We start from the raw sequence: 25,311 nt of genomic DNA on the forward strand, positions 1-25,311 counted from the left end.
GAGGGCTTATGTAACTGCGTGAAAGATGACCTGTTCCTCTGCAGGGACGCTCGGTGGAAACAGGAGCGGGCGCTCCTGGGGAAGCATCATCACCCGAGGGGGGCTTTGTGCCGTGCTGGGACAGGAGCAGGAGGAGCAGGAGGAGGAGGAGGAGGAGGAGGAGGATGGGCGCTGTGCAGCAGCAGCAGCAGCAGGAGGAAGCTGGGCCGCAGGACATCGCTCCTGCCGCGCGATGGGCGGGCGTGTCCCGGGGCTCACCTGGCACTGCCCAGCTCACCTGGCTGGTGTCGGGTTCCGCTGGGACTCGGCTGCGTTCCGTGATCACCAACAGCGGAAAATACCTCTGCACATCTCCGTCTCCTGCTGCTGGGAAGAAGAAATGGAGCAAGTCAAGAAGTTCTGGTTTCTCTTTCTCCTGGTGGATTTTTTAATTTCATTCCACGCTACAGAGGCAATTTCTGTGCTGGCCTCTCTCAGTTTATTCTATTTCAACAGCACCAGCAACAGGACTTTGTTTGAGCGCTGTGAATGTGGCCTCTATGGCTTTAATTCTCCTTACATCGGTGCTCAGGGGGTGGTGGGCATTCCAATGCCTGATGCTGATCCTTATGCCTGCGACAGAAACACTGCCTTCACTGTCATGGAAGCACCGTGGATAGCCCTGATTGAAAGAGGCAATTGCAGTTTTGCTGAAAAAATTCAGGTGGCGACCAGAAGGGGGGCAGCAGCGGCCGTGATCTACAACTCACGGGGCAGAGGCAACAACACCCTCCTGATGGCACACCAAGGTGAGTGAAGGGCTGCAGGCACCCGGACATTTCTTTCCTGAAGCTGGGGTCAGGGCAGCACAGCCAGGCTCTGAGGAACCGGGGGTGTTTGGGGGTGATTGCTGTTCTGATCAAGAGATTCAGTTAGAAAAGTAACATGTTATGCAATTTGATCTTGACTTCAGTGCTTAGTCAGCAAGACCCTGCTGCTACGTTCTGATTGGTACAGGGCAGGCAAAGGGCTGAGTGTCTGAAGTGAGTCCTGGTTTTTACTTTGTGTTTGTTTTGAAGGCACCAGTGTGTTTTTTGAGGTGAGAGGACACAAATGAACCTGCAGGTGTCTGCAGCATAGGTATGTGCTTTGCAGATTGTGCAGATTGCAAGATAGATCTTGTATTTTTTTTTTTTTTCCTAATTCTGAGAGCAAGGAAGTTCTCAGTGTGAGTTATGTGGCTTCAAATAGGTACAACCGGCATGCGGGTTTTAAAACATACCAGCTCTGCTGGGACTCCCAGGCACCTGCCCCACTCCTCACTGGCCAGGCTGGGATGCACAGGGACTGCTGCCCCTTGCAGCTGGCTTCCCTGCCAAGCCAAGCAGGGCTGGCTGAGCTTCTCCTCAGTCACCACCCTTCCTTCCATCACCAGTCCTTGTCAGGGCTGCTCTCAATGCATTCTTCACATTTCTTCATTTGTGCTTTTTAATCATATGATGTACTGTAATGCATGCATGTGTAAGAGACTGTGACTCAGCCTTATGCTCAAAATCCCCAGATCTATAAGAAATTTTGTATTCTGAGAAGGTTCCAACCTTTGGCTTTGGCTCAGTTTTTTCTGAGTGAAAATGCTAGAGCTAAACATCCTTAAAGTTTTGTAGTCATTTGAGTTTGAGCAGATTGGCTGCTGTTGAGTGCATAAAGCTTGGTTGTGTTTTCACAGGTGTGTTAAGTTTTTCTCTGCCCCTACATGGAACAGGTTTCAAAACAAAAGCACGTTTCTCTGATTGCTTATGGATTTACTTCTCATTATAGCTGGAGCTATTGCTGTTGAAATAAGTTGTCTACTTAGATGTGGAAGGGAAAAATGAAGGTTTGTTTAGGTTAGGACAAAAGTGGTCACTTAGTAAGCAATATTGATCTTGAGCACATTGCTTCATCTCCTGTGCATTGCTTGCTCTGCATGCTGCTATTGCAGAAGCAAACCCAAACCAATGTCCTTGGGCTACTGACCTGCCAAAAGCTGTAGCTGCTGTGCTGGCAGGGCAGGTGCTGGTGGAGGGGTTGGTTTTGAAGCACCTGTGGCTGGCAGGGGGAGTGGGCTGGTTCTGAAGACCCTGTCCCAGGGAGGATTCACACCTGAGCTGGGTTAGGCTGTGTAAGGCTCAGTGTGCTGCTCTGAGCACAGGGGAGGGAAAGGCAATGGGCACCACAGACAGATGACACATTGCTGGTTATCAGTCACACAGGCTCAGAATCAGCCCAAAGCCTGGGGTAAAAACTGACTGGTGCTGACTCGGATGAGAAAGGGGTGAACTTTGTTTTGTTGGTGCTTGCATAGGCAGCAGCTGATCCTGGGCCATGTAATCACTGCCCAGGAATATTCCTTTCTCAGTGATGGGCTCTCACGCAGAGCTCCAGCCTGTGCATAGTGCTGAGGCTGTTTGGGATGTGTTTGAAAAGCTCCTGGGGCTGGGAGTGATTCCCGCAGAGCAGCTGACAGGAGGCAAGGCCTCTCAGTCAAAAGGGTGGCTCTCTGGAGAAGAAGAACTTGAAATGTTCTTTCTCATGTTATTTTCCTTTGTTAATTCCCTGGCAGGGCTCTACAGCATTTCACACTCGTGGTTGCAATGACTCTGCCAGCACTGATTGCACTGCCTGGTGCAGGACACCCATGCAAAAGTGTGTAAGTGCTGGAGCAAAGGTGCATGCAAAGTGGCTGCCCCAAAAATAACAGCAGGGCGCTGGAGAAACAGGACTTTCTGTTGTGAGTTCCATAGATGAAATAATGATGCAAACACAACTAATATATAACTAGAAAACGGGGTTGCTGGTTGAAGTGGCAGATTTGTAGCATCTGTCAAATTATTGGGACAGCAGTGGCCAGTCCAGTGAGGGAGCAGTGCTACCCAGTATTTTGTAAGATAACATCAGTCAGGACAGAGTGTTCGGCAAACATGAATTCAGCTATTGGAGGCCGGCTGGCTCACGGCTGAGCACCTTGTGCTGGCGCTGCTGTGTCTCGGGCCGCTCTGGAGTGTCAGGATCAGGAGATGGCATCTCCCGGAGTCCCCTGCCCGCCCCATGCTCTGTCCACTGCGGGCACTGGGGCGGGCCGGGGAACGGGGCCGCTGTGCCGGGTTGTGATGGAGGAGGTGAGCCACCCTCCCTGGGGCACCCGGGGATCACCCATCCCCCGAGGGTGGTGTCAGGAGGAGCCGTCACTTCTGAGGTGGCCCGGGCGGGTGACCCTCCGCATGCCCTCGGGAGAAACGCGGGTTGGTGGCGCGCTGCGCCCGGGAGAGCGCAGCGAGGGGGATGCCCGGAGGCGCCCCCCGCAGCTCCGCAGCGCCCCGGGCCCGCACTCCCCGGGCAGCGGTGGGGCCCGTTCCCGGCGGGGTTCCCGCGGCGGCGGGCGGTGCGGTGGTGCCGTGAGGTGTGCCGTGCGGTGCGATGGTGCCGTGCGGTGCCATGTGCGGTGCGGTGGTGCCGTGAGGCGTGCGGTGATGCGCCGGTGCGGTGGTACGGCGGTGCTCGGTGCCGCGCGGTGCCGGGGGCGTGCCGCGGCGGGGGCGGCCCCGCTCCTCCCCCGGCAGCCGCGGCGCGGCTTTAGGCGGCGGGCGGCCGGGCCGGGCCGTGCTGGGATGCCGTCGGGGGCCGCGCTGCTGGCGCTGGCCGCGTTGCTTTGCGCCGTCCCGCCGCCCGGTCCCCGCGGGGCGGCGGCGGCAGCGGCGTGGACCGCCTGGCTGAACGTGTCGTGGGAGAACGGCGTGGACCGCAACCGGAGCGGCTGGGAGGCGGGCGAGAGCGGCCTGTACGGGCTGGACTCGCCGCTGCAGCCGGCCGAGGGGCTGCTGGTGCTGCCCGACAGCCCCGACGCCTTCAATGCCTGCAGCGCGCTCACCAACTTCAGCGGGGCCCCCCCGGCCGGCGGCTCCCCGCGCTGGCTCGCCCTCATCGAGCGCGGCGGCGGCTGCTCCTTCGCCGACAAGATCCGCCGGGCCGCCGAGCGCGGCGCCGCCGCCGCCGTCATCTACAACTACCGCGGCACCGGCAACGAGGTGCTGCCCATGTCCCACCACGGTGAGCGCCGGGGGGCGGCGGGGGGCTCGCAGATAGAGGGGTCCCCGCGCTGGGAGCGGCCCCGTCCCTCCTTCCCTCCTTCGGGGGCTGCGGGAGCGGGGCCCGGCCCGGCCGCACATCCGCGGCTCCTCGGTGGCAGCCGGGAATGTCTCTGCCTCCCCGCGCCACTGGAGTTTCTGCCCGGACTCGCCAGTGCTGTTTCAGGCGCTGATGTTGTTTTTTCTCTGATTAATGAGTAACCGTGTCCGAAATCTGGGGCTGAGGACGAGTGGGCTCTGGCCGGGCCGAGCCCTGGGTTTCTGGCCCGAGCCTGTAGAGGTGATGGATGCGGAGGCTTTTAATGCCTGTCGAGACTGTGCAGTTGATTTGGGCTGTAAAGTGGGCTGGGTTTCCGTGCTCAGGTGCTGTTTCTCCCTGTGCCCTGCACACTAACCAGCTCAGGCATAAGTGAAGTACGAGACTCTTCTGTAGGTAAGTTTTCAGCAGCAAAGTGCCTCTTCTAATGCAAGCGGCTGAAGGTCTTTAAAGGTTGTTTTCCAGTTTGAGCAGACTGATAACAGAGCTCCTCTTCTCTTGCTATAGAAAGTCTCCTACTTAGTGGAAGGTTTTTTGTGACCTGCCCATCTTTTAAATGAAGAATGAGATTTGGCTGTTTTAGGCTAATGATACCTGAAAAACAGACCTAGGCTGAAAGCTGTGCAAATGCCTTCTGGTGCCCTGTGTGTGACAGGATGAGTGCTTTGGTAGCTCTGTCCAGCTGTTGGACAGACACGCACCCTTGTGGGTGTGTTGAAGTTCTGTCAAGTGACACTGCTTTGGGAAGCCTCATTTTCTGGACAGAAATTGAATAATGAAAATGAATACTGCATCTTAAAGCTCTGAGTGGTTTGAAAAATAATTATATCCCTGCAGCAAACCTCTTTGAAGGTTTGGAGAGGATTTCTGTTAGCAGTGGAGGCAAGTGTTCTGGTGAGACAAGGAAACAGTAGCTGCCTCTGGAGGTTTGCTGTCTTAATGAGCTTGCAATCTTAAAGAGCTGTAGGACTGTTGTTACTCTGCTTTAAGAATTCAAAACATACAGTCTGGATTGGCTCTGGCCTTTCTGAGGCAAGGCTTTCTTATGTAATCAAATCATCAGCTGACAAATGCTATTGAGATCTGACTATTGCTGGGCGAGTTCCTCCTGCTGAACTGACAGAGCGTCCCTGCGCTGAGCCCTGTTCTGTGTGCCTGCCTAATCCTGCAGCTCTTGGAGGAGCTCCCTTGGCACTGCTGGCCTGGCTGGGTCACTGCTGAACCTGTTCTTGAGGGGAAGGACTGTGTGCTCCTGCTCCTCCTCCATCCTGGCTGCTGGGACACCCACAGCATCCTAACCTTGCTGGGAGCTGCCTCTCGACATCAGCCAGGGGCTCCTGTCAGGGTTTGCTCCAAGAGGAGCTCCCTCCTTTCCTGTGCTGTCCTTAAGCTTTTGCTGAGGCATTTATGTCAGAGTGGCTCTAACTGTCCTGATTATCCTGCATGATGGCATGGAGACTCGAGGGCATGTTGAAACTTCCCAGCTGAGCTGCAGACAAATAGGACAGGGACTCCTTGGAGAAGACAGCTTCTGTCAAACCACTGATTTAATCTGCCTGACTCCTCCTTGCCATGTCGTAGCACAATTGTTAAGCTAAGCCTGGGCTAAACTTGTTGCTGCTGTTGCTTTTACTGCTTGTCTTTGTTTTAGTCCCTCACTTTCTTTCCTGTTCCGCCCTCCCTTTTGTTATTCTCTGGACGTGAGTTCTTTTTCCATCCTTGTGTCTGTCTGCACGTCCCTGCTCCTGGCTCTTCCCACAGCAATGCTCTTCCTCCTGCTCACAGGGCTTTGGTGACAGCTGTGCCTGTGCCAGCCCTGCCTCTGCCCCTGCTGGGGGCTCTCTGGTCAAACTGGACAAACACTGCAGGCTGTGAACACGGCATGGCCAGGCTGGAGCTGGCTGCAAGTCATCAGCCTCATTGGGTTTGCCAGTGCAGGGTATCCCCTGTGCAATGCTGATGAGCTCCAGCACTGCCCCTCAGACCCAGGAGGCAGGAGCTGGTCACAGTGCCCTTTGCTGGGCTGTGCTTTGGGATGGCTCCCCTCTCCTGCCCTCCTTGTGGCATTGGCTGCTCTGACTCTCCTGGGCCAGGGGGAAGGTGGCCGTGCCCATTAAAGAATGGGCTTTTTGCAACCACACCTCCCACCACGTCTGCAGTGGCTGTGGCTGTGCTGCTGGTGACTTTGCAGTCTGGGTTTCCTACTTGGCTGCATTTCTGCTCTGGCTGGGGCCATATGCCATCAAGAGAAACCAGGCAAGGCCAGATGCTTCCTCCAAGCTGAGGCAGTGGGAAGTAGCAGGAGATGGCTTTGCTCGAGTGGGAGGAATTAAACCAGCAGCCCCTGGTGCTCTCCTGTAACCTGTGGGGCATGGAGCTGTCAGCTGCCTGGCAGAGAAGGAAGATCTCTCTGGGTGGGCTCTGTATGGCACAATACACTTTCATTTAAAGAACTTTGGTAGCAACAAAACCACAGTTATTAACAGAATCTTATCTAAAAGTGTAGTATGCCTTTTTCTGGGGCCTTCAGACTTGGCTTTTGAAGCAACTTTCTTGTTTAAAGACTTAAATGGGCCTGTATTTGCAGCAGTGTTTGTCCTAGTCATCCTGCTTCCAGAGACTTTGTTTCTTATAATCATCATGTTTAGTCTGATGAATTCTTCATTGCATCAGTGCTGCATATAACCTTTTGGTGTGCCAACTTAAAAAAAAAAAATAAACAACAAAAGCTACCCAAATAAAGCAAACCACTCTGGCAATTAAAACAACAGAATGCAGTGAATAGCCAAATCAGATATGATCAAATCCTGCCTAATCATCTCTAACAGGCAGAATGTGAAGAATTTAATGGAGTCCAAAGTAAAATTTACTTTGTGGTTTATGAGCACAAACCCATATCAATTAGCAAACTTGCGTTTTTAACTGTGCACATTTTAAGATGGTACCGCTCTGTGTCAGGCTGAGCAGGGTTTCAAAGTACAGTGCTGTGTGCTCATAATTGCACCTCTCTGTAATCTCTATTGACCTTCTGGAAAAGACATTTGATTGGAGAAAACCAGCAGCATGTGGGGAAAAAAGTGCAAGAGTTGGTTTGTGTTAAAGGTAGACCTTGCCTTAAGGTAGAACCAGGCTGTTGGGTGGTTTGGCTTGAGGGCATGGTGGGAAGCATTCTTTGCTGTTCAGTATTTCCTTGCAGCTGGTGAAGGAGGATTCTTTGCAGGTCAGAAAGCAACTGTGGTAATTTTCTTTGCTTTCTGTCCTATGGTGTAACTCTAGACTGGAGAAGCACATCACCTGATCTGCAGAGGCCTTGTTCTGGGGGAACACAACTGAATGGTTCTGCCTCGAGCAGTACAGTGTGAATCAGGCTAACAAGGTCTGGTTCAAGTGTAAACATGCATCAGTGGGTGAAAGGGGAAGGAAAGGTTAAATATGCAGTACTGCTACTTAACTTATTCTGCAGGAGTTTCACTGAGGTGAAGCCTTACCTCCATATGCTTGGAGAAAACAGGGTGTGGCAGGAGAGTCTAGCTGTGCTCCACTGCTTTTTGTGAGCTATGATCTTCAGAAACAAGCTAAAACTTTGCCAAGGTGTTGAAAGGCTGATGGGAGCTGTAGAACTGTTAAAGATTGAGTCAGAATTGAAATCCCAAGGCAGGCTGTGCTGAGACTTTGTAAGCCTTGAGTAAACAAATAGTACACCTCTTGCAGTGAGAGAAGATTTGTGCTGAGAACATCTGAGGAGAGGAATGAGGATGGAGGATCTAATTAATGGCACTTCCTCTCTCATGTTCCTTGGCTGTGGCCAGATGAGCCTCTGCACATCATTAAGCCTTTCCTTCAGTTCCTTTTTGAGAAGGACATTGCATGCATCTGCTGTGCCTGGATGGCATTTGCAGTCTGTGGTGTCTGGAGTTTGTAGTTCTTTGCTTCTGAGAAGGGCTTTTTGATGTGAATGTGCTGAGCTTTGTCTTTCTGCACTCAAACTCAGTTTGGTTCTCCTGGCTGCCTGGTTTAGAATAAATTGATGTCACAGCTGCAGTGGCATTCAGATAAGCAATTGTAGCACGTGGGTCTGACCCTGCTCCCCCAGCCAGGGGATGGTGGGGTGTGACAGTGGCTGGGGCTGCCCCCAGCACAGCAGTGGGGAGCAAACAGCAGGAGCATTGAGAAACTGGATGAGACAAACTGGTGCTATTGACAGCTTCTGATCCCTGCTCTTGCTCTTTATGGTATAATTTAGGTACCTCTGTGCCATGGAAAACTGTAGGGTAGGCATCATCCCTTAGGTGGCCTGGAATAGGTCTGTGAAGTGCCCTTGCACTTTGGGTTTACTGGGCTGCTGAAATGTGAAGGGATGAATTAAAATCCTCAGTGACAGCTGTGGTGGCAGAGGCTTCATTGTGAGGGACATAGTGTTGCTAAAACAATGACAGCGCTTGTTTGCCACCAGCCTTGAGTGTGCTGGGGAGCACACAGCAGTCAGCTCAGCACAGCTCCCCTCTGTGTCCACTGTGACCTGTCATCTCTCCACAGACAGATGCTTTCTGGCTGAGACTGTGCCCTTTACATCATTTTGCCTTTAGCTTTCTCAAGCTCACTTCTTCCCAGTGAACACTGAGCTGCCACCAGCATGTGGGGAGCCAGGGATATTAGTGGTGAGCTCATTCTCATTCAGAGAGGGTGAGCAATGTATTTACTAAACCAAAACTGCTGAAAACTGTTGAGTAAACTCACCAAAGAATTTTCATTAGGAATTTTGCTTGCTGTTTCTCCAGGAGGTTTTAGATGCTGTTTGCTAGATTGAAAGGTGGAACTGACCAAACAGCATGTGAAGAGAGCTGTCCTACAAGATCTCATTCATTTCTGTGCCCTTGAAAAGTGTTACTGTCCTGGCTGCTGTTTTAGAGCATGATTTACTGTTGTAAATATTCTAAGATTTAGGGGATGGGAGCATTTGTGTAAGACTTTAAGGCTCCAAAGGGGTGGGGGGAGAAAAAAAAGGTTGGTAGCTGTTGGATTCATTTGACAAATAATACCACTATTTAAAGTGAATAGAGTGCAGGTTGGCTTCCACCTCCAGTATTCCACTGTGGTGCCATTCAGGGAGGCCTGGACAGGCTGGAGAGCTGGGCAGAGAGGAACTAATGAAGTTTAGCAGCTGTCTGCCCCTGGGGAGGAATACCCCCATACAGGCTGGGGCTGATCTGCTGCAAAGCAGCTCTGTGAAAAAGCCCCACCTACCCTGGTGGACTCCTGTCCATGACCAGCAGTGTGTCCTTGTGGCCAACAAGGCCAATGGGATCCTGGGTGCATTGGGAAGAGGTGAGGAAGGTGCCCTGCCCCTGTGCTTGGCCCTGGTGAGGCCTCATGTGGGGTTCTGTGTGCAGTTCTGGGCTCCTGGGTTCAGACATGGAGCACCTGCAGTGAGTCCAGAGAAGGCCTGTGAAGATGATGAGGGAATGGAGCATCTGTCATACAACCAGAGGTTGAGTGAGCTGGGCCTGGTTAGGCTGGAGGTGAGAAGACTGAGAGGGGACCTCATGAGGGCACACAAATGTGTTAAGGGTGGGTGTCAGGAGGATGGGACCAGGCCCTTCAGTGGTGTCCAGAGCAGGACAAGGGACAGTGGGCACAAACTGAAACACAGAAAGCTCCATCTGAATAGGAGGAGAAACTTCTTTAGTGTGAAGGTGGCTGAGCACTGGAACAGACTGCCCAGAGAGGTTGTGGAGTGTCCCTCATGGAGATATTCCAAACCTGTCTGGATGTGACCCTGTGCAGCCTGCTCTGGGTGACCCTGCTTTGGCAGGACACAGAACTAGATGATCTCCAGAGGTACCTCCCCACCCCAGCCATTCCGTGATTTTGTGTGAATGCTTGCCCCTGTATGTGCAAAGGCTTCTGTGTTTAGGAGGAAGAGATCAGACACAGTGCCATATTCCAAGTAAAGCAAGCTGAAAGTAGATTTAATTAAGCTTAGGTAATAGTTGTGAGGGGAAAGGCAGTCCAGTCAAGCAGTTCAGATCATAGGGGGCTGTAGCTTTAAATGACTGCAAAATAACCTGAATGTAAATTATTCTTTTATCTTGGTGCCAGGTAATGTTTGTGCAGAACATGCAAAGCAGGGGAAGAAGGAACAAGCCTACAGTGTCAGCTTATCCAGGCTTATATTGCTTTCTCCTGAACTATGAGTTCAATCCCCTTCCCCTCCTGCAAAGGGGAGAGCTTATCACAGGGCAATAAAGGTGTTTCCTCTGCCAGTGTCTGGGATGGAGGATGACTGTGGGCATGGGCACATTCCTGATGGGATTTTGCCTTGTTCCTGTGGATGACAGCAGTCAGCACTTTAGTTTTACCCACACTGTAGCATGGATGGGAGCAGAGCTGGCCTGCAGGGTCTGGTTTCAGTGTCTGAGGCCAGGGAGAGCCCTCGTGTCCCAGAGTGGGGAGTGCTGCTGACACTTGGTGGCTTGGTACAGTGCTGGCCTGTCATCTGAGGTGAGTTATGTAAGGCTGGCAATGCCAGCTCAGCCTGTGTACACTGCTAGTTTATTTTTCCTCCTACAGTGACAGATAGCAGTGAGCTTGTACCAGCCTGCTTGATAACCACCAGAAATCCCGTTCCTTACTATTCAAGTGCAGTGAGATAAGCAGTGTTCAAGACACAGTATTTTTGTTTTTTCTGAACATGCAAGATAGGCTATCAGATACTCCTCTTACATGCCTGAGGAGCCAGGTGTGCCAAACTGGTACGAAATGGTTGCAGTGTAAACTGACAGTGCCTTTCATGTTAAAGAACAGGAGATAGCTTGAGCTCCTAATGCCTTTTCTGCTGATGGAGGGGTTGGAGGGGTGCCAGGGGAATATCTCTAGCTTCTTTGGCATAAGGCACAACTGTTACTGCTCTGTGCTGCAAGGACCATATCTTGCAGATAAAAACAATGATCCAGGCACCAAGGCTGGAGTTTTATTTGATCTCCTGAAAGAACCTTCAGATAGTATTTCTGCTCTGGTGCTGTGGTTAAGGAGAACCTGTTCATTCTTTGATAATTCAAACTCCAAAGTCTGCACTTCCCTTATTTTTTTTCTTTTTCTTTTTTTTTTTTTTTTAAATATACGAAACATTGAAAATCAAAAGTAATTTCTGCCATTCTCCTTTTTCTGAGTGGGTGGGGTAAGTGGTTGCCAGCTGGGCTGTTGAAATGGATTGGTGATCCCACCAGCAGCAAGGATGGGGTGGGGGGTATTCCCAAATGGAGTGCTGGGAGCACTGGGGTGAGCTGTGGTGGTCCTGGGGAGAAACAGTGTGGCCATAGCAAAGGCTCTGTTTGCACAGGGTGCTCTCTGGACAGAGTGCAGGAATACTGGTAAAACTGTGGGCACCTAATTTCAGTCTGATTAAAGATGAGGCAGAACTTCAGACTCTGAGAAAGCTGGGGGGAAAAACATGATGGGATCCAAAATGCTGGAGGCTGCATTTGGCATGCTGGCTTCTTCATTGTTCTTGTTTTAACAGCTGGCAATAGAATACATACTTTTGGTTACATCTTGCATTGCCACCCCTCTAATACCTTGTTCCTGCCTGAGGCCAGGCCCAAGCCTGGTCCCAAGGCCACCATAACATGTTTCAGTTCCTGTCATAATGGCACCCAAGCAGCAGCTCAGGCTGTATTGGGTAGGGGTGATCCTCTTGCTTTTGTTACAGAAGCACAGAAGTTGTCGCAAACATGTGCTGAGGGAAGTGACCGCTCACTGCTGCCCTTGTGCCAGTGTCAGGGCCAGCAGCTGGCCGCTCACATGTGTTCATCTAAAGCAGAGCTGAAATTGCAGCTTGGAATCTCTGGGGTTGAGAAGAGTCAGTGAGGACTGAAACTGTCATCTGATAACGTCCTTGTGAACTATGCACTCTGAAACTTAAATGGAATGTGTTTGTTTCTTTAAGGGTAAAACTTTTTCACAGAGGATGGCTTAGTAGCTGGAATGGTTTTGCAGGCTGATGGTGACATTTCGTTAATAGGAATTGCTACTCTGTGTCTTGTGTTGTGCATGTGTGGTTACAAGATAGATTTATTGTGAGATGTGCAGAAATACAGTGGAATAGGTTTTTTTTTTTTTGCTTTTTTTTGACAGGCTCTTTATTTTCTCATTGTTGCAGCCTGTTCTTCCACACTTTCTTCCACACTTATGAAAAAGCAAGTTTCAGATTTTGACTTTGCTTGCTGCTAACACCTGCCTCCAGCTCATTTTATATGTGATCTATAAGCCCTAGTTCATCCTTAAGAGTGGCTGCAGTCTGGTAGACTTATTTTTTTCTCTTCTCTGTGTGATGCTGTTGTCCTTATGAGGAGCTTTCTGAATAAAATATGAGTTTTGTCCCACTGAGGAAAGTTGCTTGCTGTGTTGGATCACAAGCATTGTGTGAACAAGCTGGAAAACTAATAAACACTTCTCCAAGGACAGCCTTTGTGGTTTAACACCAATCCTAGGGTTTTTTGGTAGCTGAAAATTGAATAACTTTCAGCAGAGGGAAATAACTTGAGTAACTCAGCAGAGGGAAAACAATTGGTCTTCCCATTAAAGAGTGTTTGGCCAGGGGGTTAGCTAAAAATAGCACTTTGTATTATAATAAGTCTTTATTCTTCCCCATGCAATGTCTATTATGAATGTTTTGCAGGTGATGATTTAATGCAGTGAGACTCCTGATTAGCTGGTCTCAAATCTGCTTTTCTTGTACTTAGTTTTGGGAGAGCAGTGATAATTTACTCATCTCCCTTTTTTTTTCCCCTCTTAAGAGCCTCTCTGTTATATTGGGACTTTCTAATGCTTCTGCAAATGGTATCAAGTGTCCTCAAGCCCTTGCATGTCACTGAGAGGAAACCAGTTTGCTCTGGTCTGTGCTTGACTGGAGTTGCTTGAAATTTCTTCCTACCATAAACACCTTGGCTCCTTTGACTTGCTGTGGTGTTCAATTAAGCCAATAAAACCTGTTGTTAAAATCAGGATGGCATTTGGTATCTTGCCCCCAACTGTTTAAAAGTGGAGCACATCTCCCTTCATATTTGCTTCCCTCTGATTCTCAGTAGAAACTCATAAAAACACTTAGACTTCACAGTGTAATTTCCCTCAGTAATTTCTCTATTGCTGCTGAAAATAGAGAAGTGAAGGGTGATCTATGTCTTTGATTGCTCAGTGTCTGGGGAAGTACTCAAAAGTACTGTCAAATTTAGAGAAGAGGTGCTAAGAAGCAGCAGGAGGGAGTTGGATCCATTACAGGAAGCAATCCCTACACAGATATCACAATCCTCAGTGACCTTACTCTGCAGAGGATTTATTTTTAACTTCATGTAGTTCAAAGGCATGTTAAAATGTAAATCACCAAAGTGTTGTGTCTAAAATAGGACAGTCTGTATCCTATATAGGAGTGAGGAATGCTGTGGAGAGGAATGAATCCTAAACATGGTTCACTTATGCTCACAGGTAATGGCATGCACTTTCAGCTGGACAAACACACAGTGGTGACACTTGTTCCATTGGTTCATATTGAATCTATAAATACTATTTAGAAGCTTCCCACAGCCATTTCTTTAGCACTTGTAGCAGGACATCTAAGACAATGCCCCTTTTCCAACAGCTGGGAACTGAGCATGGCTTCCCCTTCTCTGCAGGTGCTGAGAAGATTGTGGCAATCATGATTGGCAACCTGAAGGGCATGGAGATCCTGCGGCGGATCCAGAGCGGCCTGAGGGTCTCCATGGTCATCGAAGTGGGCAAAAAGCGCAGCCTGTCCATGAACATCTTCACCATCCTCTTCATCTCTGTGTCCTTCTTTGTGGTGGCAGCAGCAACTGTGGGCTGCTATGTCTCTTACTCTGCCCGGAGGCTCATCATGGCCAGGGCCCAGTCCAGGGAGCAGGTGAGTTTGTGCTGCTGTTTCTTTATACCCCCACCCCTCCATGGTGTGGATCTTGAGGTTTGTAAGTTTTGGTTAAGTACCAAAATTACTGAATTTGTGTGATCTTTAAAATGCTAAGAGATGCATCTTTGCTCAGCTTAAAACTTTCCTAAAGAGCAGCCAAGAGTAAATTGCATGGAGAAAAGTTTGTGCTCAGCTAACTGTGTTTCCTACAAATACTCCCTGAACTGCAGTGTAGCCCTAATGCTGATGTAGTGGGGGCTGTGAGAGAGCTAAACTGCCTTTAGCTGACCCTCATCCTTCCCACACAGCACTGCCTATGTGCTTGCCATAACAGGAGACACAACTGCAAGTGTGTCTACAAAATGGGGCATGACTTTAGCTACAGGTTGGGAGGCTGCTGCTTGTTGAAAGCTGCTTTCTGACTGAAAGCTTTCTGAGAATTACAGTGGCAGACTCAGGGTTGGAAATATTGGGAGTTGTCATCTGCCTGTGAGATGTAGCATTGCCATTCCTGGATGAAGTGTGGAGTTGTCTCTAAGCTGATGCTGTTCTCTTGCTGACATTTGTGGACAGAGATGCAGTCTCCTGCCGATGAATCCCCTCCTTCAATACCCTGCCATCTATCCTAGTCTCACAGCTCTGTTTAACAATGCTAAACAAATCTGAGCAGGAAGATCTGGGTGCCCTATGCACTGTTCATTAAATCACATGTAAATGTTTCCTCCTTTGAAGGTACTTAAGAGTGCAGTTGTGAGCTATAAGGCTTTCAAGAAACTGCAGATGTTATTAATGCCTCAGTGGTAGCTGGGTCTGGCAAAATCCAGTCTGCTTGGCTAGCAGTCTTGGGTTCCATGTGCACAAGCAGCTTGCTGCAGATTGAAAAAATAGCATTGATAAATGACATGCCAGTTCCAGATGATTTCAGCAGAACTGAAATCAAGGAGCCCCAAGAAGTGCTTTGTGGAGTATAAGAGTACAAGAAACCTTCTCTACTGTCAGGGTGTAAAAATATACTGTTCTGTCAAAGTGAAACTCAAAGACAATCCAGAATTGTTTTCAATTGTGTTTATACCCTGACTTCTCAGACTGCCCTCACAGTGATTAGGTAAGGAAAGAACAACAGGAAAATGCCTGTTAGTTCAGGTGAACTAGAAAAAGGTGATGCTTCCATGTGCCCTATTAGCTGCTGACTGGATTTTAGTGTAGATCAGAGTTTGAGAGTTCTAAGTGCTTTGGCTCCAGGAATACTGAATATTAGTCAAACAACCTCCTGGCTTGTGTGGTACATCTTGGTGGCTTTCCTGTCACCATGCAGCCCTGTGCTTGGACCTGAGTGAATATTGAGAAAAGCCAGTCATGTCAGCTTCTGATCCAAGTGAAAAGAGAAGTTTGGTAGTACATCTGTCCTAACCCAACAGTTAAACCAGAGCAATTCTTTCCTCTTGAGCAAGCTACACTGTGCAACCTGCTGGTTCCTTCTTGAATGCCTCTTTCCTTCTGGGCCTGAAATTCCAGTCTCCCCCTCTGCAGTTTCTTCCTGCATTGGGAGGTCAGTAGCAGGAAGGTGGAGAATTGAGGCAAATGTGGTAGGTGGCTTTCTACCTTTCTAGTCAGTGGAGTACTGACAAATTCAGTTCTCAATATAGTAACCTTTCTTAATAGAGCAAAATGACCCATGATGTTATCTGTGGCCTGGTTTCTAATTTCAGCTCAAGTCTTTGCTTCCTTTGATTTCATAAAGATTAGATGTTGCAGCTGAGAAATTACCTAGTTAATGGCTTTGGAGGAGGCAAATTGCTCAACTTTCCAACAATTCAAAACTGCTTCAATGGCAATAGCCGCCTGTGGGGTAGAACTTCCTTAGCTGACAGGAGAAAAGCAGGAGTTCCCAACCTCCTCAGAGCTGCCTGGTCTGCAGTGCCATGGCCATGCTCCCAGGCTGCCAGGAAGGCACCCTTGTGCAGAAAGGGCTGGAGGTGAAATTGGCAGCTTGAACAAGGAAGACTTAGGACTGAGTGACTCCAAACCTAATTTTCCCATTTGGATACCTCACCACTTCTACCTGCCAGAGCCTGTTAAGAGTTGGGACCTGACCTGTTTTGTAATATCGTGATTCTATTTCCTCAACTTAGCTTTTTTTTTCTAGCTTTTTCTGTGTTGGGGATTTTATAGTTTTAATATAATTCATGTTTCACATTCTCTTGAAAAACCTGGCTTCACAAAATGCTTTGACATTCCAAGCTCAAATATCCTGGTAGACTATTCCACATAAAGCTTCTTCTGCAACCTTTCTCCATCCCCTGGAGGGGTGTTCTGCTGTGTTCTTGCCAAAATCAATGTTAAAGGTGACTTTGTCATTGATGCATTTAACGAGGAGCAATTAAACTGGTGCCCATGCAAAACTTAAAATATTGTTTCAAGTAAATTATTAACAGTGCAGCCAGTTGGGTCCTGTCTAATATGCTTGGCCTGACATAGATGTGTAGATGAGATATTGTCTGAGGGAGTACATTCCTAGAAAGTTTCATTTTCAGTTAATAACAAGTGGCGGTGACAGTGCTGGCCATGTATGAGAAGTGCTTGCATTGCTGCATTCCTGCTCAGTTGATGTTTCCACGTTTGCTGCTCAGACTTTTGGGGCCCTCAGCAAGCAGCAATATGTGGCTGCTGCTCCTGTGGCTTCAGCCTCAAACCTTGACAAGGGCAACATCATTTCAAAGTTAACTATAAGTGACATACAGAAACATATATTGATGCCTTCAGCAGAACTTCACAAGCTTGCAGGAAAACCTCAGTAGTTCTTGTTTAAACAAATGTGCATGTCTGCATCCCTCACCTTTGGATTGTATGTGTCTCTTCCTTGATAGTTGTTAGTAGCTGCTAGCTATTAAACTCCTAAAACCAATACTAATTCAAAAGTAGCTCATTTTGTGCTAGGATATTTGACAGGTTCCCAGGGGGATGTATAAATCAACTTGTTTGCTATTAACTGCACAAGGAATCTTGTGCAGACTTGAATGGCCAGTCCTTGCAAGATTGTTTGGTGTCAGCCAAAGCCCTTGTCCCACTTGTCCTTCTGTACTTGTGACACCAGTACTGAACTTGGAAAAGTGCATGGCAAAGTTTCCTGTAACAGCTAAAATGCCCAAGGAGATGGAATGCTGGAAAGGCAGCAGTGTGGGGCTCCTGCATGGAGCAGTGGAATTGGAAAGAGGCTTTTTGGTTAACTGCAAAACTCGAGTCGTGTCTGTCCCTGACGTTAGTGCTGTGCTGGGGATGGCACTGCCAGAGCTGCTGAGGTGCACCAGGCAGGGAGAGGACAGTCCCATTCTTGGAGTCAGGAACGCCAACCTGTGACCCTTACACAGAGCTCGGCTCTGGGCTAACCCCAGGTGCTGCAGTGACAGCTGGGCAGCAGCAGTTGCCAGGCAAGCTGTAAAGCAGTGGGAGCAGAGGAGCAGTTCAGGGTGTATGGTGCTGAGTGGGCTGATTGGCAAAGAATCTTTCACCTTTCCTCAGAATGATTGTGGCAGGAAGGTGTCCTAAGGTGAGCATAACATAAACAATTGATTGTTGAACTCCATGTTTAGTTGTCTATTCCAAGTCAGTTTGAAAGCTTCAGTTTGTTTTGGCTGGGTCTAAGTGATCAAGGTATTATCTTGCATCTTCTCAAACTAAAAAACACTTATAATTCCTGTGCTTTGTCACAAAGGTTAGCTACAACCAAGAAGACATAAATGTGTGTCTGGTGTGTCATCCAGTCAGGAACTGCATCAGTATGTCCCAAAACTCCATTTCATGTTGAGTTCAAACAGTATGGTCATGCTTACTTGGCTTATTGTGATAACATCTGGGTTTTTAAACTGCTTGCAGTGGGCACCTGGGTAAGTATTAGTAAATGAACAGTGGGATGGCAGTGTCTGACCAGGACTGCTTTGTGTCACAGCGGCGGCTGAGGGCCAGGGCCAAGAAGGCCATTGAGCAGATGCAGCTGCGCACCCTGAAGGAAGGGGACAAGGTAGGACTGACCCTGTGACCCCCCTGCATTCAGCACAGCCTGGCATGAAACCTGGGCAGCTCCCTAGCACTGGAGCAGGAGGCAGAGGCCTCTCTGAGCCTGTAAGTCTTGGTGCCAGACACAGTTCCTCCTTCAGACCAGGTCCTTTTCCAGGCCTCAAAACTTCTATTCAATATAAATCAGGTTTTTTTGTTAGCTGCTTGCTTGTAGTCTTGCTAATGTGAGAGGACCTAATTTGCTGGCATGAAGGCTTAAACATAAACTAGAATCTAATCAGCTTCCCTAGCTCTTCTTGTAACTAAAACTGGAGGCAGCAGTTTCTAAACCTCTACACTGCTGCCTCCAGTAATCCAATAACAGTTTCAGCTGGAATTCTAAACCATGGGTTTAAGCTTTCAGTGCTTCTTTTGAAGTGTCAGCTTGACTCTGAGTAATCCACGAAGTGTGTTTATGTAAGATTGTATTTGGGAGCATCGTGGATGACTCTAGCTAGCCCCCTTCATAAAGTAAATCTGACTGGAGTTCAGAGGAAGCTTTCAAAGTGTGTTAAAGCTGTAACTTCATTTCACTGTTTTAGGAAACTGGTCCAGATGGAGATTCCTGTGTCGTGTGCTTTGAGCAGTACAAGCCAAATGATGTGATGCGTGTTCTGACTTGCAAGTAAGTTGTCTTCCAGGCTGGCCCTTTATCCAAAATTCTGCCATGTTTGTTAACAAGCTTTCCTCAAGTTGTTGTACAGTGAGAATTCTTGAATATCTATCAAAACAATGTTTTGAACAACAGAAACAGTGTGAATACACAATTGCAGTGTGCCCCCATGGTCTGTGTTCATCACTTCTCCTGTGAGTGGAGTGACACACATAACTTGGCAGGCCACAGTGTCCCTCAGTGAGATGCCAGGACTATTTAAGGATTTCTTCCTTTGCTGGTGTATCAGAATGTTACCACTAACTTGCAGGTAATTGGCAAAATGTTGCCTGTTTCTTGTCCCTTACATTACTGTTTACTAGAGGGTTGCGTTTCTGCTAAATTTGTTAAAACATGCTGGCTTTTGTAGTTTAGAAGAAAGCATTTCTATTCTTGTGTGCATCCTCTGAAACAGAGACACAAATAGAGCTATAGCAGTTTATTTCTCTACAGTTCTCTCCTGTTGTACCTCACTGCTGTGCTGCTGTGGAAGCCCAGTAGTGAAGCACTAAGGCTTTAATGTGATTGCTCCTAAGGTGAGCAATGAAGCTGCCCCAGGACTTAAGGAAACTTGTTCTGTGGGATTTCCCTCTGTGCCTGCTGGCTGGGACTGCTCTGGCCAAGCCTCTAAAATCAGAGGGCTGCCACATGAAATTGCTGGAATTGTGCAAAGGAAGAGGTGTCATGACCCTCAGGGAGGGTTACAGAAAGTACTTGAAAACATTTTGATGGAAATTTTGTAAGAAATGAAGTTATGAAGAATAGAAAAATGGGTAGCTGCTGTTGTGTGCTGAGCAGTGCTGTCAAACACTGGCAAATCTCAGCTGCAGTTACCTGTGCACCAGGTTACAGCTTTGCAAAGGCTTTCTCTGCTCACAAGCTGTAGGTAACCTCTAAGCTGTTTTGGTAATACAAAGTTGGTCTGCTAAGGTGTTATCAACCAACTCCCTTGATGTAATGCTTAGTACTTTAAAAAAACCCCAAAACTTAATAACCTTTCAGGTGTGTATGTTAATGATTATCCAGTTGTCTTGTCATGTTTATGCTCATAGGTAATTTTGTTTAGTAACGGACTAAGTGCCTTGAGTACAGAAACTTGTAGACAGGCTCCAGACACTTTGCCTGATAGGAGACCTGACTTCTCATTATTTCCCTATAAACCCTTCTAATCTTGGCATGAACCTGCAAACAATGCATGACTTATTTGGGTAAGAGTGGAGTAACATCTTTTGATTGTGTTCTTTGTACACAAATTTGCTGCATTTCCTCTTGAGACTGCTTTTACATACATTTGTGATGTTTCCTTCCTCTGTGGCCCAAATGCAGCTCTCAGAGGCATGCTAGCTTAAAATTACTTATGGACTTGATAATCTTCACGAGTGGTGATATCTGCCAGTATCAACCATATTAAATTTTCCCTCATGTGAGAGATAAACTAATATTTACTGCAAGAACATGCTTGATTTTTGTGGTTGACCTCAACACTGAGACCCTACTTGCTGGAAGCATTTAACTGTATCTGTGAAAGAACCAATCAAAGGAATGTTCCTATGAATCACATTGATGGTATCTGAGTCCCTGGGGTGTGGGTATTTGCCAAGGGCATTCTTGCCCAGAGAGTCAAACTGAAGGCATTTGTAGTTGCAGAGGTACACAAGTCCAGTATTAAGTTCAAGGACTTAAAATAGTCAGGCATTAGGAAAGTTTCAGGTTTTATACCAAAAATGACGTGGGTGCAGCTGGAAGGAAGTGCCAGTGGTGTGAGCTGAATTGGAGAATCCTTGGATCCTGCTGGAGTGTGGCTGCTGAGCACTGGATCTTTGCACTTACCTCATAATAGGGTTGATTAATACTGAGCAGTGATTGTTTGCCTTGCTGTTTCTATTCAGGCTGAGTGATCAGGCAGATCATAGGATTTCAAGTCATCCTCCTAAATCTGTGGCCTAATTTAAACCCATTGTGGAATTGAGTGTCTTAATAGAAGCACACATTTGCATCTGTGATGGCTGAGCTATATTTACCTTCTTGAGTGTACAGCCTGCCAAATATCCACTTGGAATACACAGTGGTTGCACAGACACAGTAAATAGGTGGAAGGACAGTTTATCTTCAGGACATAACTCTGTGAGATGATTTGCCTATGTAATTGTAACAGAAACAAATGCTATTTTGTCTACATCTGTACGACAGAAGTTAACTTTAAAGCTAAGGCTGAGATGTCCATAGCTGTATCATTTAAATTATCAGCTGGAAATGTATTGTACACAGTTTTGGAAAAACAGCTTTAGACTATTGAGGTGTAGCAAAAATGTTAATGCTGAATTATAGGAAGCTGTATTGGGGTACTAATAAGCACAAACCAGCTACAGGTTGAAAGATCAACTATCCATAACTTTCAGCTGAAACTTGTGGCAAAATAAGGTCATCCATTCTAGAAGGAATAAATCCTTGGTGTTACAAAAGGGTCCTTCATAGCTGGCACATGAGCAATCTTCCTAGAATGAAACCTAACCTGTTGGCTGCCTTCTTCTCCCAGCCATGTCTTCCACAAGACCTGCATTGACCCCTGGCTTCTGGAGCACGGGACGTGTCCTCTGTGCAAATGTGACATCCTCAAAGTGCTGGGTGTTGAGGTAAGCCAGCAGCCTGCCATGGTGGCAGCTGCCAGTTGCAGTGTTACACTGCGGTTGTGTCACTCCTTCAGCTTTTTCATGCTGTCTCTAGAGGGGCACAGGCGTGCCATGTCTGTGGCCAGATGCTGTAGGAGTAATTGTGGTGTCCCTTTTAGGGAAGCCTGCAGCTGACCTGGTGAGTTGGTGTCACCTAAAGGCTTGGGCAGAATGTCAGCCAGAGCTGACTCATGCCTGATGGGAAAATTGCTGTTAACTCTTGTGCTCACAGCTAAGGGTGTTTCTCAAATCTCCAGGCAGGCTTTGACAACTCATACTGTCCCTGAAACCAGCTTCTCTTAGTTGCTCAGTACCCAGAACCCGTGAAAAGTGAATGTATTAGCAGGTATGACATTTCTGGAACTGCATTACTTCCTAGGATACATCAGGAGTTTGATTTGCTCTGTAATTGCTCATTGTTGCAAGTGCCAGAGGAAGATGCTGTTGCCAGTGCCTGATGCTTCCTGGACCAGTTAAACTGTGAGCCAGCATTTATCTGGAGGGGCAGATATCTGCACTGAGAGTGGAAGGAAGCCTTTTGCTGATACTGGGTAAAAATGCAGAAGCTGTGTCTGAGCTTCCCACTCAATCAGCAGTAACTGGATTTCCCCTCTGATTACAGCAGGGCTTTTATTCCATTTCACATTTTTCTCTCTGTGTAAAAGTGCTCTGGACTCAGTCCTTGCAGGCATTGTTCTCCCAGAAAGATGCACCCTCCTGTCAAGTAGTAATTTGACCATTTTCTCTTTTTTTCACATAGATGGATGTAGAACCACGCTCTGAGCCTGTGCAAGCCTCAGGATCCAGTGGCCAAAGACCTCTATCCACTGTCACTGTAGTTAATGAAGAGGACAACCTTAGTGAAACAGCATCATCTGGATATGATTCTGTACAGGGACCAGATGAATCTGCTCAGGAGGCACAGGCACCATCAGAAAGTATGTCTGCTCTTTCATCTGCCTTGCTACATCATTTGCACTTGGCTGCTTAGGCTGTGAGTTAGGGGGAGTTGCCTTCATAGCATCTCACAGGGCTTGAATACTTTGTTTTTCAGGGTTATCTTAGTCTTCCCTTTTGTTTTAGCCCTTAGCTCTGATACTTGGTCTTTGTTTTCAAATGAAACACAACTTTAATGTGAATTAAAAGCCAAAGTCTATGGAAGAATAGTTCAAAGTCAGAGGCTTACTATGTCAAGAGCAAAGAGATTTTTCCGAAGATGTTCCTTGTCCCTTTGTCTCTTAGAGATTTCATTTGGATGAGTGAGTGTTGCTTTGCTACTAGATCTGTCTGTTTTAAGTAGTTACTTACAAAAAACTTGTGGGGAGTCACTCTTGCTCTAGCTTAGATGGTGCAAGATAGAGAAGACAGATACTTCAATTGAATTTCAGATTTGCCAAGGCTGAGTCATCCTTGGCTACAGAGAGTGTTAATTTGTGAAGAATATCAGATTTTCCAAATACTTTACCTTTTTGAACAAGATCAAACAAATTGGAAATGTCTTTTTAGTGCTCAGCTTTACACACACACACACACACACACATGTACTCAGTGTTGTTCTTGGCTTTAAAAATTAAAAGGTTGCAGGTAAACAAAGGAAAGTAACCATCCCCTGAATTGTGGCACGGCCTTAGGAACGGGATGCTCCATTTCCCATGGGAAGCCTAGCTGGTGGGAAAATTTGGGATTTGCTGCCTGTCTCCTGCAGGACGTGTTGCTACAGCAATGGTGTGTGTTTGGGAGTGCCCTGTTGAAGCACCCAGTAGGGAAGAGGACACTTCCTTTGACCTAAACATCAGAAGTTGAAATTGCATCCCTCTAAACAACTCAGGGCATGCTGGGCCATTACATGACATGGGTCATTCTCACCTGAAATGGGAAGGACACACAGGGACATCAGCCAGACAAGGTTAGTCTACAGGGAGAAGGCCTTCTCCAAGTCAGCACAGGTTCCCCTCAGTTTATCCTGAGCCTGGTCTCTAGGAGTTGTTTTTGGTGCCTGCCTTCAGCAGCCTGAAGATACAAGAGCAGCTAATATCCTCCTAGTTGGATTCTGTGGCTTATGCACACAATTTCAGCTTGCTCAGCACTACTGAGCTGAGCAGGCTTCTCCAGAAAGGACAGGCAGTGGCAAGAATGGGCTCCCAAACTAACAAAGGATAGCAGGAGAGAGGTGGTTGGAGCATGGCCTTGGATTTCCATCGCTGCAGGAAAATGCAGTTTTTTGAGCTTGTGCAAATCAAGTTTGTGTGGTTTGCTTTAGGATGGTAACACTTGGCTGGGGCACTTTTTAACCTGTCTTGGCTTGGTTTTCTTCTGGACAGGTGACAACACACATCCTGTGAGTGAAGAACCCCAGCCCTCCACTGTGACTGTCCTTTCACGTGGTGACAACCCAGGTTTTGAGGGAGATGAAACACAAGTTTCTGAAAGCAGAGTTGCTCATGAAGCCACGTCCTAAGAACATGCCCAGCCACGTGGTGCAAGCCTTCTGCAAGGAGCTGCCTACTGCCATTCCATATAAACCAAAAGTTGCAAGACTGCTGCAGAAAATACTGCATTGGCAATGTTTAGATAAATAGACCTGTCCAAATTGTAATTGTATGGTTTGCCTTTCTTAAAACTGTATTTCCCACAGGAGTCTTAACACTCTCCAGATAAAGCTGTCTTAAACATAAAGAAAACCAGCAGATTTTAACTAAAACAAAAATTCCATCTTCAGCAAAGCTTCTCTACCGTGTTTAAGTGAGAAGATTTTTTACATTTCCTAGTTGTCTCCACTGGGAATTGTTTTGAGTTGGGTTTTTTGTTGTTTGTTATTTTCATTCAAGTGGATTTTCATTGTCAACAAATTTATTTTGATTGTTCTGATACTTATTTATGAGACAGTTTTGTTTAAAGCAACATGGTATTTAATGTTTCAGTGCACTATTTTGATAGGAGAAAGTGCAAACTAATGCTTGTCAAACTGGATTTTGTCCACAGTGTCTTTGGTTCTCTAGTAACCGACTGATTCTCTACCTCTCAACTCCAGCCTGCCAACCACACATTCCTAAAGGGGAAGAAAAGGGAGCTGAAAGCTGACAGGCCAAATCTCACTTACTGTAAAGGGAACAACTGCAGGAACTTTTCAAACCTCGTTAGTTTGTCAGTCTGAAAGATCCTCAAGTGATTTGAGGAGCTGTGACCATCTCTAGCACCAGCAATGTGGCAGAGTCCTGGCTTTGTGGGAGTCTGGGATGACTTCAGGAAAGACTCAGCTGAAGATGAGAAGATAGTTCTTATGAAAGGATCTGCTGTGTTTTGCTCAGAAATGATCCAGTCTCTGAAAAATGCTGACTGTTGCTGTACATTGTCTTGCTCAAGTGCACAAGCTGCAGGGAGAGCTGATGTCCTGTGAGTGCAACAGAGAGCTGGAGAAGCTGTCTGTCCTCTGTGGAGTTGAGATGGGGTCAAGTAGGAACACTGGGTGCCTCAATACAACTGACTTGGCTTGTCCAGGGAAGGACATCTTCTAAATGCACTTTATTTTTTTACCTCTGCATCTTTGACTAGTTTCTATTGTTTAGTAGGATTTTGTCTTAGAGCCTCCGATAAATAACTTAAGAATCTGGGGGAGGAAAGCAATGCATTTTCTTAGCTATAGTACAAATGAAATGGTTGTAAATATTTCATAATTTGTATTGAATTTGAATATGAAAATGTAAATGTAAATAAAACACTATTTTTGATGATCCCGACTGACATAAAATATTATCAGCTCTCATGGAAGCAGATGCTGAATTTGCCCTGTCTCACAACCTTGAAACACATCCTTTTGTGAGGCCAAATAGAAGCAGTGTTTGCTCAAAGTAATTGGAATGAGGAGTGCTAGTTACCTG

General features: G+C 47.3%; 1 protein-coding gene across 2 annotated transcripts; it reads left to right on the plus strand.

Moving 5' to 3' along the window:
* The first annotated feature begins 232 nt into the window (after positions 1-232).
* RNF128 (ring finger protein 128) lies at positions 233-25,311 on the plus strand. Of its 2 annotated transcripts, none has more exons than XM_059482911.1 (7): positions 233-788; positions 13,809-14,056; positions 18,006-18,077; positions 18,655-18,737; positions 21,301-21,397; positions 22,194-22,371; positions 23,755-25,311. In XM_059482911.1, the coding sequence occupies exons 1-7, from the start codon at positions 233-235 to the stop codon at positions 23,889-23,891; spliced, it is 1,371 nt and encodes a 456-aa protein (XP_059338894.1). In that variant the 3' UTR covers positions 23,892-25,311. The 2 variants fall into 2 exon arrangements, with proteins under 2 accessions (XP_059338894.1, XP_059338895.1); XM_059482912.1 differs by lacking the exon at positions 233-788 and adding an exon at positions 3,627-4,065.

Source organism: Ammospiza nelsoni, chromosome 15 (genome assembly GCF_027579445.1).
Source record: "Ammospiza nelsoni isolate bAmmNel1 chromosome 15, bAmmNel1.pri, whole genome shotgun sequence".
Classification (NCBI taxonomy): Eukaryota; Metazoa; Chordata; class Aves; order Passeriformes; family Passerellidae; genus Ammospiza; species Ammospiza nelsoni.

What these genes read in the sequence shown, in the direction of transcription:
- RNF128 (XM_059482911.1), top strand. Translation starts at nt 233, where the DNA reads ATGGGCGGGCGTGTCCCGGGGCTCACCTGGCACTGCCCAGCTCACCTG. An exon ending in CCTCCTGATGGCACACCAAG is followed by an intron (nt 789 to 13,808) that starts GTGAGTGAAGGG and finishes CCTTCTCTGCAG; the next exon opens with GTGCTGAGAAGATTGTGGCA. An exon ending in ATGCGTGTTCTGACTTGCAA is followed by an intron (nt 18,738 to 21,300) that starts GTAAGTTGTCTT and finishes TTCTTCTCCCAG; the next exon opens with CCATGTCTTCCACAAGACCT.